General features: G+C 39.8%; 1 protein-coding gene across 1 annotated transcript in view; it reads right to left on the reverse strand.

The window, feature by feature from the left end:
• The window catches only part of pkn3 (protein kinase N3), a 47,854-nt gene that overhangs the window by 25,078 nt on the left and 8,795 nt on the right, over positions 1–13,981 (reverse strand). Inside the window, exons 3-8 of the mRNA XM_033646640.2 lie at positions 12,116–12,282; positions 8,845–8,965; positions 6,002–6,153; positions 3,161–3,380; positions 1,966–2,127; positions 423–532 (exon numbers count right to left, since the gene is read on the reverse strand). Of these exons, the coding sequence (XP_033502531.2) occupies positions 423–532; positions 1,966–2,127; positions 3,161–3,380; positions 6,002–6,153; positions 8,845–8,965; positions 12,116–12,282 (932 nt within the window). The remainder of the gene's footprint in view (positions 1–422; positions 533–1,965; positions 2,128–3,160; positions 3,381–6,001; positions 6,154–8,844; positions 8,966–12,115; positions 12,283–13,981) is intronic.

Below are 13,981 nucleotides of genomic sequence, written 5' to 3' on the forward strand. Positions count from 1 at the left end.
GAACAAGGGGAGAAAATGAAGAAACTTACATGATGGTAAACAAAACTTTTTCACACACTGATGCATATTAGAGCATACATTACATCAACATCTACAGAAAATATAATATCCATAAGTTTTCCAGGCCTGGAAAATTTGACTGTAAAGTTCCATGACTTTTCCAAGTTTTTCATAATGTGGAAACCCTGAATATCTAAAAAAAAAAAAAAACATTTATCTGCCAAAGACTTTGTATCATTTGAAAAACGGCTCTTTCAAAATTAATATATTGTAACAATGCTATATCACAGTCAAGGGACAGTAATTCAGTAATTTTAATGTTTATTTTAATAGCACATTAGTGGAGAAACCATTTGAAAAATGCAGTTCTGGCTCAGCTGTAATGTCAGCTGCTAGTTGGACTTGAAGTGAAAGTCACTGACCCGGTCCAGTTCGATGCTGAAGCTCTGCCCCCAGGCTTCTTTGCCCAGCTGTCTCCAGTGTGTGCGCCCCACTATCCTGTTGTCCACTTTCAGCACAGCACTTATTTCCGCTGAGACACAAACACAAAGACACAAACTGATACAGGCTCTGACAATGAGACCAATAAAAGGTAGAACAGGATGTGTGTGGATATTTGAGAAAGAGAAAAATACAATGTTAGCTGCCATAACAACACAGCATTGAAATATTCAAAACACAAACTCCTCCAATAAGAAATAATATTCTTTTCAGGCTGTCAAATGTCTTAAATGTTTAAGGGTACTGCCTTCTCTGGAGGTGGGCTTGGGGGCTTTTTCAAATTCAGTTGATTTCCCTCACTTAAGTCCTCTAAACCATTTACTCTGACTTTTTGTGCATCATGACTACAAGTTGCTTTAATTTGAACATAGGCGTGATCATTGTCTGTATGTCTGGTATCAGAAATTTTTAATAATCAGTCTCAGACTTGATACCACTCAATGCAGTGTTGGCATACAGATATTAAAGTATTTGACAAGAACCCTCCCACCACCACCCCCAGGACTTGCAAGCAAACAATCCCGATACAGCAGCTGACATTAAGGATGACGGGGCACTGCATGATCTTTCTAACCACATCCTGTACTTCATGAGACTATATGCCTTTGTTCAATGTATGTAGCAAATTGAATAACATAAGATATTCAGTGCCAAGAACCAAGCATCCACTAGAGCTTTATGGGGCTGTATGTAGGCTGAGAGAATGTTCTGCAGACACTTCTCTTCTTCATGTTTTTGGAGTGTTTGCTGAGGTGTAACTGCAACGTTGTAATGATGAGTTTCTACAATTGGATATGGGGGAAGGGATGACATGCAGCAAAGGGCCAGGGGCTGGAAATAAACCCATGGCCGCTGCGGCAAGGACAATGCTTTCGTACATTGAACGCCTGGTCTAACAACTGAGCTACTGGGCATCCTAGGCCACATGTCTAATTCAAGAAATTTTTTATTATTATTTTGTTAGATTTGTGGAAGGCACAAGGACCAATTTCAATACAATGTATTACTATTATAAGTAGTTTTATTTAGCGAATGCAAATTTCTCAAGCCAAGCTGTAGCCTCTTGATCTATATTGTGGAGGGAGACTAGACCTCCTTTTAGTCTTTGGAGAGGGCAGGCTTCAATAATATGCTCCATGGTTTGCTCCTCTCCACAAGCACACATTGGGCTCAAGCTGCTCCCCAATCTGTGAAGGCTGGCCAAGCAGGGACCTTGACCAGTCATAACTATAAGTTATAAGTAGTAGTAGTAGTAGTAGTAGTATAAGTTAATATAAATGTATATAAATTAAGTTTTGACAGACTGAAGAAGCACACAGATTCAGATTCCATCAATAGGAACAAACACGTACCATGAATAAGCCAAGAAGCAGACTAATTACAATGTAAACACAGCAGCATGCTTTACACAAAGGAAAGTAAAATAGCCAAACAAAAAAATTGTTAGCTGGGGTGTTGACTTACAGGACAGCTCATCAGCCTTGGTAGTCTTGCCATTGGTGCTGCGTCCTGATAGGCCGGCTCTCACCTTCAAAGACTTTCCATCTGAGTCACTGGTCACACGACCACGGCCCGGAACAGACTCTAAAAGGTCTTGGCAGCCCATCAAACATACCTCCAACCGACCTAATGATTGAATACAGCCTTGAGAATCTGTTCAAGCTTTATGGAAAACAATCATTTACTTGAGGAAGAAAATGTAAATGTACTAGAAATCACAAAACGATGAGGTCAGATGACAAGTTATTCAGTGGTGGAAGAGATACTCAGATCTCTTACATAAGTAAAAGTACCAGTACAACAATGTAAGAACACTCTGTTACGAGTAAAAGTACTTCATTTAAAATCCTACTTAAGTAATAGTACAAAAGTATTATCAGCAAAATGTTTTTAAAGTATCAAAAGTAAAAGTACTTGTTCTGTAGAAAACTATGGCCCCTATGACTGATGAGTATTATTACATATCTTGTTAATACTGACACAGTGTTTCCCCTACCATTATATTAGGGGCACCCCCTGCCCCCACTTGAAGGTCAAGTTCATTTTATTTTATTTAATTTTCTATCTAGCGCCAGATCACAACAGAAGTCATTTAAGGTTACCTTTCCTATGGAAGAGGTCTATACCTTGTCCTTTTATTAAACAAACCAAATAGTCGTATGTTATTTATCTTATTTACACGACAGCATGTAATTTCTGTCTGTACATAGTCGCGTGTTTACAATTCTCCTCTGCGTTCTTTAAATGCTCCCAGGATGGTGAAGATGGTGATGAAGAAATGTTCTGATGTGTAGTTCAATGTACAGTTCAGTTCAGTTGTTATATTGACTGCTGTCATTTCAAGAAACACATCATTCATCACGTCATTTAAGGTCGGTGTCCATCAGTGGCCGTCTGTCTCCATCTGTCTGCCCCACAAGTTTGGCTGGGAGGGGAGCAGGGATATCTAGGCACTGGTTAGGCGGAGGGCAGTGTACCATGTTTCATTTGCATATACTATCCATATTGTTATGATACAAAGCTTGTTATAAATCAGCCGAGTACCCTTTAGAGGACAGTATTTGAGTACTTGAGAGTAAATGTACTTTGATACTTTCCACCACTGAAGTTTTTAACAAAGACAATAAATTAATATATAATGGAATATATTAGTAGCAACCTGTTAGGCTGGCTGGTTTGAGGAAGAAGGAAGAAGAGGAAGAGGAAGGAGCACTGGATTGCTTCTTTGGTATGCCGTAGGAAGGCGAGGTTCTCAACATTAGTTCCTCCTTGATGGCAGCATGCTTGGGATGGTCCAGAGGCAACTCACTTAAACGTCTCTCCAGGGAGAGACTTAACAATTCCACCTTCTGAGATGACTCCTGCATTCGTGCCTGGGCCTGAGGGACAGTAGAGATACAGACAAGAAATATGGAGCAAGAGAAAGAGTGGTATGACAAAAAAGAAAGGGATATTTTGGCAATATGTTATCCCCCCTGATCACTAGGCCACCGAAGGGATGTTACATAGCGCAAGGTTATTGCATTAGAAAGTTCTCACGTGACATTACAAAAAAGTCCATGAAAAACTTGGCATCACAGAAACTGCCCTCGCATCTTGCCAACATGGCTCAATAATACAGCCTGCAAAGTAGCAGGAATTCTGTTGTCATAGTATGTCTGATAGCAGCTTAATATTACAAAAATCTAACACATCACAGAGAATGTAGAGATTTATCACATAATGAGCTTAGAGGGAGAAACAATTTGGTAATTAACGCTTCTTCACAGCTAGGAGACTTTTCCCAAAGTTTGTGATATATACTGAATACAGACAAACAATTTAGGTCTTTAGGTTCAGACAGAGGTAATGTCTCCTGTCTGCTGTTGATTTACCCCTTCTCTAACTTCAATACTTAGACTCAGTCCCAATGGGAACAAGACTCACCTCTGAGGAGAGGGAAACAATCAGTCAGTAAGATTCAGGGCCCTATCTTACACCTGGCACAAAGCGGCGCACTGTGCAATGCAACTGTCATTGCTAGTTTCAGACTAATGCAATTGTCACTTTCATGGCCAGCACCCATGTTGTGTAATTAGCAAATGTTCTTGCACTCATCTGTGCACCTATGGGTGTGTCTGTCTTAAAATGAGGTGTGGTCAGGTGCATTGTTGGCGTGTTGCTATTTTGAGGCAGCAGAAAGTCACTGCACCATTGACCAACAAAAACCAGGTCTAAAGTCAGAATAGTGCAGTATTTTCCTGCTATTTAAAGGGCCTCTTATTCAGATAGTAAAATGGGCCTACATAGGCAGGTTAACAATGCATGTAAAATTGCATTGTTACACGAACAGGGAAGAGCCAGGGGTGTAGGTTGGTGAAATAAGACATCATTAATGAGGAAAATATTAATGACATTTTGTAAAATGTGAACATAGCAGAGATCAGCAGATCTGTAGAGCTGCTGTTTGACTCAACATAAAGAGAGACGCTGTACGTATTTACACACAAGGAACAGCGAAACTTCATTGATTTTTTAAAAGCTAAAAGTTTATTTCTGTTTCCTCTGTCAAGTTTATAACTACAGTTTTTAGTGCTGCTGCTTAAATGTCCCACCATATTTGCTGCAGTGACTTTACTGCTCTCACTGCATTACTCTCAACAAAAAACCACTCACTTCTCCATTTTGTTGAATCTGCCATGTAAATAGGAGATGGCACTCTGACTGAACACCCAAAACACACCTATGATTAATTAAGTGACTAAATACAACCCCTTTGCCTCTTGCACATTACTTTACACCCAGAATTTGCAGTGTTTAACTAGCAAAAGTGGAGTTGGACACATCCTAAATGTTCCAAGCATCTCTGATACCTGCTGAAATTATTGTAAACAAGTGGGACTTTGACTCATATGCTGCAATGTATATGTTCTTTTTTCCTCTGTTTTGTATATCCTGTATAAAGGCAAAACTGGAAAAAATACATTTTTAAATACTACCATTACCTCAAAAATTAGGCTTATTCCATAAAACCATGTTTCATAAAGTAAGTTTAATTAAGTCTAACCTTAGTTACTATGGTAACATACCTCCAGACTAACCTGGTCTCAGTCAAGCTAGTTTTCAGGTTTAACGTCACCTCAAGGTTGAACCAGTGTTTCAGCCTGACACTCTTAGTTTATATCTTTTTCAGTCTGAAATATCTGCACAGTATTCCAGTCAGCAGATGTGCTTTTGAATGCACTGCAGGTAAAATGTCATTGATGACCCTTGGCTGTAGTCTCACAGTAGACAGACTGACAGACAGAAATCCATCTATTAAAAATCTCAGGGTATTTAAGCAATTTCTTTTCACCAAATGGAGGCTGTTACATCACTTATACAAACCAAGTAGCTTAATCCAACCAATAAAGAACTTCCCAATAAAGGGATAACTATTTTACATTCTTGCTAGAAGATAAATAACCTGTCTGGGTCATTTCTGATACTAATAAGTTGTTAAATGTCAGGTAGCAGTGTATTGATTCATTTTCAGCAATTATGATACAGTACAAAGAGAATTCACCTCACTTACACCAAACTTGAACCAAGGATGAAACGATTACGAACTGAGCAAACACAGGAGCTCAGCAGCAACAGTTTATCACATTTTGTGTCAAAAACTGAGCACAGTGCTGCTTTAGAACATGCTGCCAAAATTTACTTCAGTTTGTTTTTGGCATACTTAACATGTGCTGCTCTGTGGCCACCAGTGTCACAGCTTTGTCTTTACATGTCCATATTCTTTTTAGTGAATTTATATTCTCTGTGCTTGAGGTCTGTGTTTCAAATTCATGAAATTCAAGACTTTTCACAATCAGCCCTATTTCTCTGAGTTACCTTTACACACCTCACACACCTTAGGATGCAGTCTGGCTCAATCCTTATTAAAAACAATCACTTTTACTGCCTTTGATCTTTTTTAAGGTTTAGTTTTGAGACTGCTGTCACAATAAACAAAACATATCCAGCTGGTACCCACCTCTGCGAGTATGCGGCGGTCCTGGACCTTATGTCCACTCAACTGCTTCACCACATTTTTGGCTCCTTCTGCTACAGCTGATTCAATCCTCAAGTGGTGGATGAGGTCAGCCACCCGCAGCTCCACAGGACTGATCATCTCCACAGGGTGACCTGAGGTCAGAGGGAGCATGACTCAGGCATCACCAGCAGATTTGAGAGTAGATACAGTAAGCACCACCCTTTAAGACTGTTGTCAGAACTATTAAATATGATATTAGCAAGAGATCATATTGATGTTTCATTTATATTTTTTTCTGAAACCTGCTTTATTCGTAGTTATTAGTTAATATGGTCAAAAAATCTAAATGTCAGCTTTGTCCATTTCCAGGTATATGAACACCACTATAATGCAAGAGTCCATGTTGTCAAAGGTATTTAAAAATCTATGGGAATACTATTGAAGGCCTTAATTCATTATCATAATTTCCACAAAGCTCCATTTTGAAAATTATGGACTTGAAGCAAATAGAGTCTTTTCCACACTTACAGGGCTACTTTTGCAAACATGGTTTTTCTTCCTCCTCTGTTGTCAATTTTTTTTTTTTTTTTTTAAATCCAGTCAACACACTTAGAAAAAACTGTATCTGTCATAATGACAAAGGAACATACAACTGAAAGCCTGTCAAGAACACGTTAAACCAACAGGCAGCGATATAACCCTAACCCCAGAGTCATGTGGGCCAGTCAGGCATGAAGAAGATGACAATGTTAGCCAATCAGAAGCCTGTAAAAAAGCACTTGAGTGCTCAAGGGATGACGTTTTTCTGTAGGCTGACACAGAAGTTAGCTCCGCCCTGGTCCCTTTGTCAAAAAACCTGTGGGATTTTTCCATTGGAGTCTGTATTATTGCTGAGCATAAGCTCTGTGGCAAACAAAGGTTTATGATACTAACACACTTTGGTCAGCGAGATAATCTTCACAAATGAACACCACCTTTGTGATTTTTGATGCCCAAATGCAATCACAAGAAGTAAAAATGCTATAAACGTTAGGCTATAAACAAACCACATTATGGTTGCATGACTTAACATCCCTACCACAGCCAGGCTGTAAAGCCGTGTTCGGCATGATAATGCTCCATAGTGTCATTTAGCCACTTGTTAGCCACCCCTTTTTTAAAGACACATAAAAGCTTCAAAGTTTAAGAGGGGGGCATTTACTGGCATCTTTTATGTCATAGAACAAAACACGAAAGTCTCTTAAGCTTTAAGAGGCCTTATTTCAGGCATTCAACTAAAAACCCATTCAAAAAACCCACTGACTTTAAGAGAAGGGAACTGGGAGTGCAAAAATGCTAACTCATTTCTGGGTTTAGGACTCATTCCCGGGGCACCTTATAACCAAAAGGTTACCTGGCTGCAATGTCACATTGTAGCGCATTCGGATGCCTCTGATCCTCAGTATAGTGGAAGCTTAGCTGTACATTTATGATTAAACATGAAAAAGGCCCTGTTATCAAGGTTAGAGCGAGCACTATTTTGGCCACATCCACCATTGCACAAAATTTCGGCTTATTTGTGCTGTTTCACAAATGACATAACGTCCAAGTACACATGTACGCAGGAATTTTTTTAAACATGGCTTTTCTATTTATTTTGTAGTCCACATGTAAACTAAATTTTAGGTCACAGAAAATGGACCTGCTGTAAAACTCCTTCCAGGGCGAAGATGTTCGGAGTAGGGTTGCAACGTTATGAGATTTTCACAGTATGATAACTGTCTCAGAAAATATTATGGTTTAGCAGTATCAGAGAACTATTATTATATTTGGTCAAAATGACTTTCAAAACAATTGAAACAGAAGGGTTATTTTTGGATAAACAAATATTTTATTACTATATTTGAAACTTGAAACCATATTTAAAGGAAAGTATGTGCAAAAAGTCTCCCTTTTGTAGATAACTAAAATAAATTTGAGATTTTCTGTACAGTTGCATTTTTTTTCTAATGTCTTAGATAAGCAAATGTACACAGTACAATAACCGTCAATTTTAATATCACAGTATACCTTGAAACTGGTACATCATTGCAAGCCTAGTTCAGAGACTGTGTTTTCTGTGTTGACGTGTACACAGGGAAATCACAGTTTTTGGATCATAACATCAGAGTGTGCGTTATCTCTTTTGTGTGGCATCACAAATAAGGCAATGAGACAGGATGTTTTGAGAAAAAAGAAGGGGGAAAAAAAACAACCATGTTTTCAAAAACAGTACCATGTCTGTCTGGATTAGGCCTTCACCTGTAAACCAACAAAATGAATTGTTGCAGTTTTGAACATGGAAATTCATTCTTGACCTTGGAGACACTTGTTTGACTTTTTTTTGTTGAACTTTAGACTGTTACCATTGATGATGGCTCTCTGTCTCACTGGAACTTGAGCAAAGTCCCTCTGCCAATGAATACCAGGAAATGCATTTGAAAGGTATGGAAAAGGCTTACGGACCTTAAATCGAGATTTCTGTCTTTTTCAAAATGTGTGAAAGTACATCATGAGTTGGGTTTGATATAATGCAAAATAACTGCATTGATTATCAATTGGATTATTTCATGTGATTTAGATTAAAATTTTCCTTAACATTAGCATTTTTCCTGTTACAAAAATTAAAATGGTTGACTCAATTTGTCAATAAGAGACTACTGCAGTGTTTTGACTCAGTGCATTCAACGTTAACACTAATGATGAGTCTCTTACATGGGAATCGTCATAGTTAACAGTTTCAATAATGGGTGTTATAAACTGTGTGCTGGTGGAGATTATAAGGCCAAGATGAGAACTGTACATGTAAGTGCTGTTAAATTTACCGTGCAAGCCGTCCACCACATCTCTGGCTTGACTGATTTTGATAATCTGCATGCGTAGGAGCTCAATCTTAGTGCGACTGTCCTGCAACATCTGCTGGGCTGTGGACATCATCTTCCTGTCCTGGAAAATGAGCTTATGGAGCTTAATGCATGTTGTCCAGTGCAGGCACATCATGATACAATGAGTGGAACAAGACTGGGTAGAAGCCTAGTATATGACTGGAACTTGTATGATAAATGTGCTAAACTGTGGCAAATAGTTACACAGATAGTCAGCGGTAGTGTCTATAATCTGAATTCCTCTGTATAAAATATTAATCTACAATCTTGTATAGTGGCCCAAATAATATTTGTTCTTATAGTGCACTGAAGTAGCATATCAGAAGTATAGTAAAACCAAGGCTTGAACCTTAGGACCAATTTGGATCCCATCTAGATGGCCTGTGTTTCAAAGTTTTTTGAACACTTGTCTCATCTTTCTTTCGTTCCTCGGTGCTCTCCTCTCCTGCTAGGGATGACTTGATAACACTCATGTCTGACACCAATACAGAGTTACATGCTGTTGCATTTAATACATTTGCATGAAGTAACACCAAGAGAACCTGTGCAGAATTTGTGGATGTTTTGTTACTGATCCTCTGTAAGGAAAGAATTTTGTATCTGGCACTAATAAACTTAAAAGGGAGAGTTCACTCCATAATCAAAAATCAGTATTTTCCCCTTTACCTGTAATGCTATTTATCAGTCTAGACTGTTTCGATGTGAGTTGCTGAATGTTGGAGATATCAGCCTTAGAGATGTCTGCCCTCCAGGGCCGCCCCTCCCTAAACGCAGAACACGCGCTGTGCGTAGGGCCTCATCTTCCATGGGGGGGCTACATTTTGCATGAGGGGACGCATTTGCGCATATGCGCAATGGATGCGCACATGCGCTACCGTGAGGCGCGCGTAGAATCAGTTAGAGGAAGGAGAGAAGAGACCTGACCGCCCATGCATCACTGCAATGATTGACAGCACTCGACATCTGAACAATAAGAGGAGTGCGCTGGCAGGCACTTGCAGAGCTGCAGCAGGTGAAGAGTTGTCGACATGTCGTCCAAAAGAGCCTCAGGAGTATGTGCGGGGATGGGAGGGCGGGCAGGCTCCACGGGGGGGGGAGACCCGAGCCTCGGGGTATGTGCGGGGCTGGGAGGTCGGATGCTCCCAGAGAGGGGAGAGGGAGAAATATAGCTAAATAAGATGAACATAGAAAAGAATGTCTGTATTTTATTTCTGTTTTCAGTGTTTAATTAAGATGGGAGAGGCGGAGGGCTGAGGGAGATCGGACACCTCCAGAGAGGGGAGAGGGAGAAATATAACAAAATAAGATTAAATAGGAAAAACCTGTCTCCCTCTTTTATTTTATTTTCAGTGTTTAATCAAGGGTGGGGGATTGAGGTGGTGGAAGTTACTTTCTTTTGATGAGTAATTGATGGCTATTTGTGACTCGGATTTGCTTATTTATTTATTTCAGTTTGAAGTTATTTTTATTTAATATTTATTTATTTATTTCAGGTTGAATTTTTTACTTTATTTGACTCATACAGCCAAACTAGTGTATCTACAGTACATTTGTTATTGCCAGTAAAGGTTGTCAAGTTAAATGGCAAGTTGTTGTAAGGTCATTTTGTACCCATTTGGGATGGGGGCCTCATAATAAAATTTCGCTTAGGGCCCCAAATTGGTCAGGGGCAGCCCTGCCTCTCTCCCATATAATGGAACTAGATGTCACTCAGCTTGTGGTGCTCAAAGCGAAAAAAAACAAAACAAAACAAAAAACATAATTTTTTTTTTAAATAAACTCAACAGCAATGTCTCTTTCCACAAATCATGACCCAGTTACTCAAGATAATCAACAGACCTTGCAGTTACATGTGGGAAATATTTTCTTTCTACATAACTACACCCACCAACCGTGCCATCATGCATAAGACAGAGCGCATCAACTGCTAGCTCACCTAGTACCACTGAGCTAGCTAGCGTTACAGCTCAGCCGAGGAAGATACCATTAATGCTTACATCTCACGCTGACGCAAGTTCGTCCATGAGTAAATGCACGCTTCCTTTTGTGCAGAGATACAGTCGGCTGGTGTAATTCTGTGGAAAGACATACCAAGGTCTGTGGATTATCTTGAGTAACCGGGTCATGAGTTCTGCAAAGAGACATCGGTGTTGAGTTTTTCAAAAAATTTTTTGGCACTTCGAGCACCACAAGCCAAGTGCCATCTAGCTCCATTTTAGTAAGGCCCAGACACACCAAGCCGATGGTCGGCTGTTCATCAAATTTCTCGTCACCGTTAGTTCTCTGATGTGGTTTTGTTGTGTCTTGACCTTTAAAGAGAAGGCAGACATCTCTACAGCGGATCTCTCCAACACTGTGCAACTCACATCAAAACAATCTAGAATGATGAACAGCACTGCAGGCAAGAGGAAAATATGTATTTTTGATTTTGAGGTGAACAGTCCCTTTAATTCTTTGACACACCCACAAAAATGACAGCTACTCTGTAGTGGAACCTATCCCACACTGAAGTCATCCTACTGGCACATAAATAAATCTTCACTAATTCCTCAAATTGTTCACATGGTTGGATACACAGTGTGTTGACATGTCTGCTTTCTCCATTTGTTGTCTTTACATTCAGTTCCAACAAAGCTTCTTACACCCTAGGTATAAATGAGAGTTCCTTTAATGGAATTTTCTATACTTTTGCATTCCCTTACAATACTTTTGGGGTACCATCCTCACGTTAATTTCCGCATTACCTCACACTTGTTCAATTAGTTTGCAATACTACCCTTCCTTATAAGAGTGTAGCAAACAATGTTTAAAGCATTTAAAACACAAGAGTATTTAAACTCAATTAGAAAGAAAGATTAGAAAGATGAAAAGATAGAAATAAATAGTAAGAAGACATTCAGGACTGAATTAAAACAATCAAAACATAGTGGAGTTCATGTTAGTACCATGCTCTACTCACTCAAAGGAACAGCCCTGTCCTCAAGTCCCCTGTCTGCAGTGGCATTCCTTTGTTTCTCTCCCCTGTCTAAACCTCTGTCCTTACTTACACATCAGACATGCTTTCTGCTGCTGCCAGAATCTTACCAAATTAGTCAGCGTCAACTCCCTGCTACAAACAAACTGTGAAGGAAAACCATCTCCATCCACAAACTGACCAAGTGAGTGTGTGTCTGTGTTGTGATGTTTTTATTTGGGCTGGACTGTACTGTACCTTGACTGAGCTGTTGGTGTAAATTTGGATCATGTTCTCAGCGCCCTGTTTGACTTTGGTCTCCATGGTAAGCTGTTTCTTTAGGGTTCTGACTCGACTGACCACTGGTGATGTGGCCTCTTCCCACTGACATGGCTCTGATTGGTTGTCTTCTTGCTCTGAGCAACCTGTGTAAAAATAACCACATGGTGGGTTAGGCTTTATGTATCTTGGTAAACAAGACAATTTGTGGTGATCAATTGGAGAGGGTTAAATGACCTGTGCCATCTTTTAGTTATTCAGAGGGCAGATGTGTTTGCACTCTGACAGAAGCTTGGGGTAGCAGTGTGCAGTGCTGTCAGACTCAGTGTGATTGTGATGCTACCACTGAGGTAAGCCTGATCCAAAATGTTCAAATCCTACTCGAGTGTCAAGTTAGTCAAGTCAAGTTTCTCCTACAGTTTAAATCCATGTCTGAATAAACATGGATGCGTCACACACATCTTCCCCCTGACAGCACATAAGATCTATACAATAAGCACAGTTTCAGAATTAGTGCCACCAATTCAGTATCTGACCAAATGTCGCCCCTTCTGTTCCTGAGTTCTGATGTTGAGTAATGGCCAGACAGGTGTTTTAGCAGAACATTATGATGTTTGACCTTTTGGACATAAAATGTCATCACTTCATAATTTTATCCTATTAGACATTTATGTGAATTTTGTCCTAATTAGCATATGAATTTTTGAATTATGACGAAAAACATATTTTGTGAGGTCATACTGACCTTGATCCTTGGCCAAGTCAAAGGTCAAAGGTCAAAGAAAACTTTATTATCCCCGAGGGGCAATTTGTTGTGCAGCCAGCAATCTCACACATAAAAAAAAAAACAGACACATATAATGACGGCAGAAGTACAACAACAACATTCAAAGTTAAAGTGCCTTATTTAGGAGGCCAATGGCAGTCGGAACAAAAGAGTTCCTTAGCCTATTGGTCCTGCAGGTAACTTGGCTGTACCTGCGGCCAGACGGAAGCAACCTGAACTCTCTGTGCAGAGGGTGGCTGGGATCAGCTAGGACTGACTGGGCCCTCTTTAAGATCCCAGCCTGGTACAAGGACGTCAAGTCATTTAATGTTAGGCCGGCAATTTTGCTGCACACTTTAACTATGTTATGAAGCCGGCTTTTGTTTATAAGGGTGATTGACCCATACCAGCTGATAAATGAAAATGTTAAAACAGATTCTAAAAAACAAGAATAAAACATTTTCATAAAAGTGTTGTCCACATTAAAAGCACAAAGTTTCCGATAAAAGTGCATTCTCTGGTGGGCTTTCTTACAGACAGCATCCACCTGGAGATCAAAGGTCAGCTTGTTGTCAAGAATGGTGCCAAGATACTTGTAATGCTGAACACATTCAATCACCTGATCATATATCACCACAGGTGAGACAACTGTAGAGTTCTTCCTAAAATCAACAATCATCTCCTTGGTTTTGGATACGTTAATGTTTAAAAAGGATGACCTGCACCAATTGGAGAATTCTGCCACTACAGGGCCATGATCAGGATCGTCACTATTTAGCAGACTAATGATCACCGAATCATCAGCAAATTTTAAAATGTGCCGGTATGTGAGGTTGTATGCAATTAAAAGCTGAGAAGAAGTCGATAAAAACAAGACGTGCAAACGTCTTAGCACCCTCAAGATGAGATAAAATCATGTTGAGGAGGGTGCTAGTTGCGTCAACAACACCTCTACCGGACCTATAAGCGAACTGCAGCGGGTCCAAGTTTTCCTGCACTGAACTTAGAAGCTCATCCTTCACAATCTTCTCAAATGTTTTCATAATGAGAGATGTCAGTGCCACAGGTCTGTAGTCACT

This window comes from Epinephelus lanceolatus, chromosome 19, assembly GCF_041903045.1.
Source record: "Epinephelus lanceolatus isolate andai-2023 chromosome 19, ASM4190304v1, whole genome shotgun sequence".
Taxonomy (NCBI): domain Eukaryota; kingdom Metazoa; phylum Chordata; class Actinopteri; order Perciformes; family Serranidae; genus Epinephelus; species Epinephelus lanceolatus.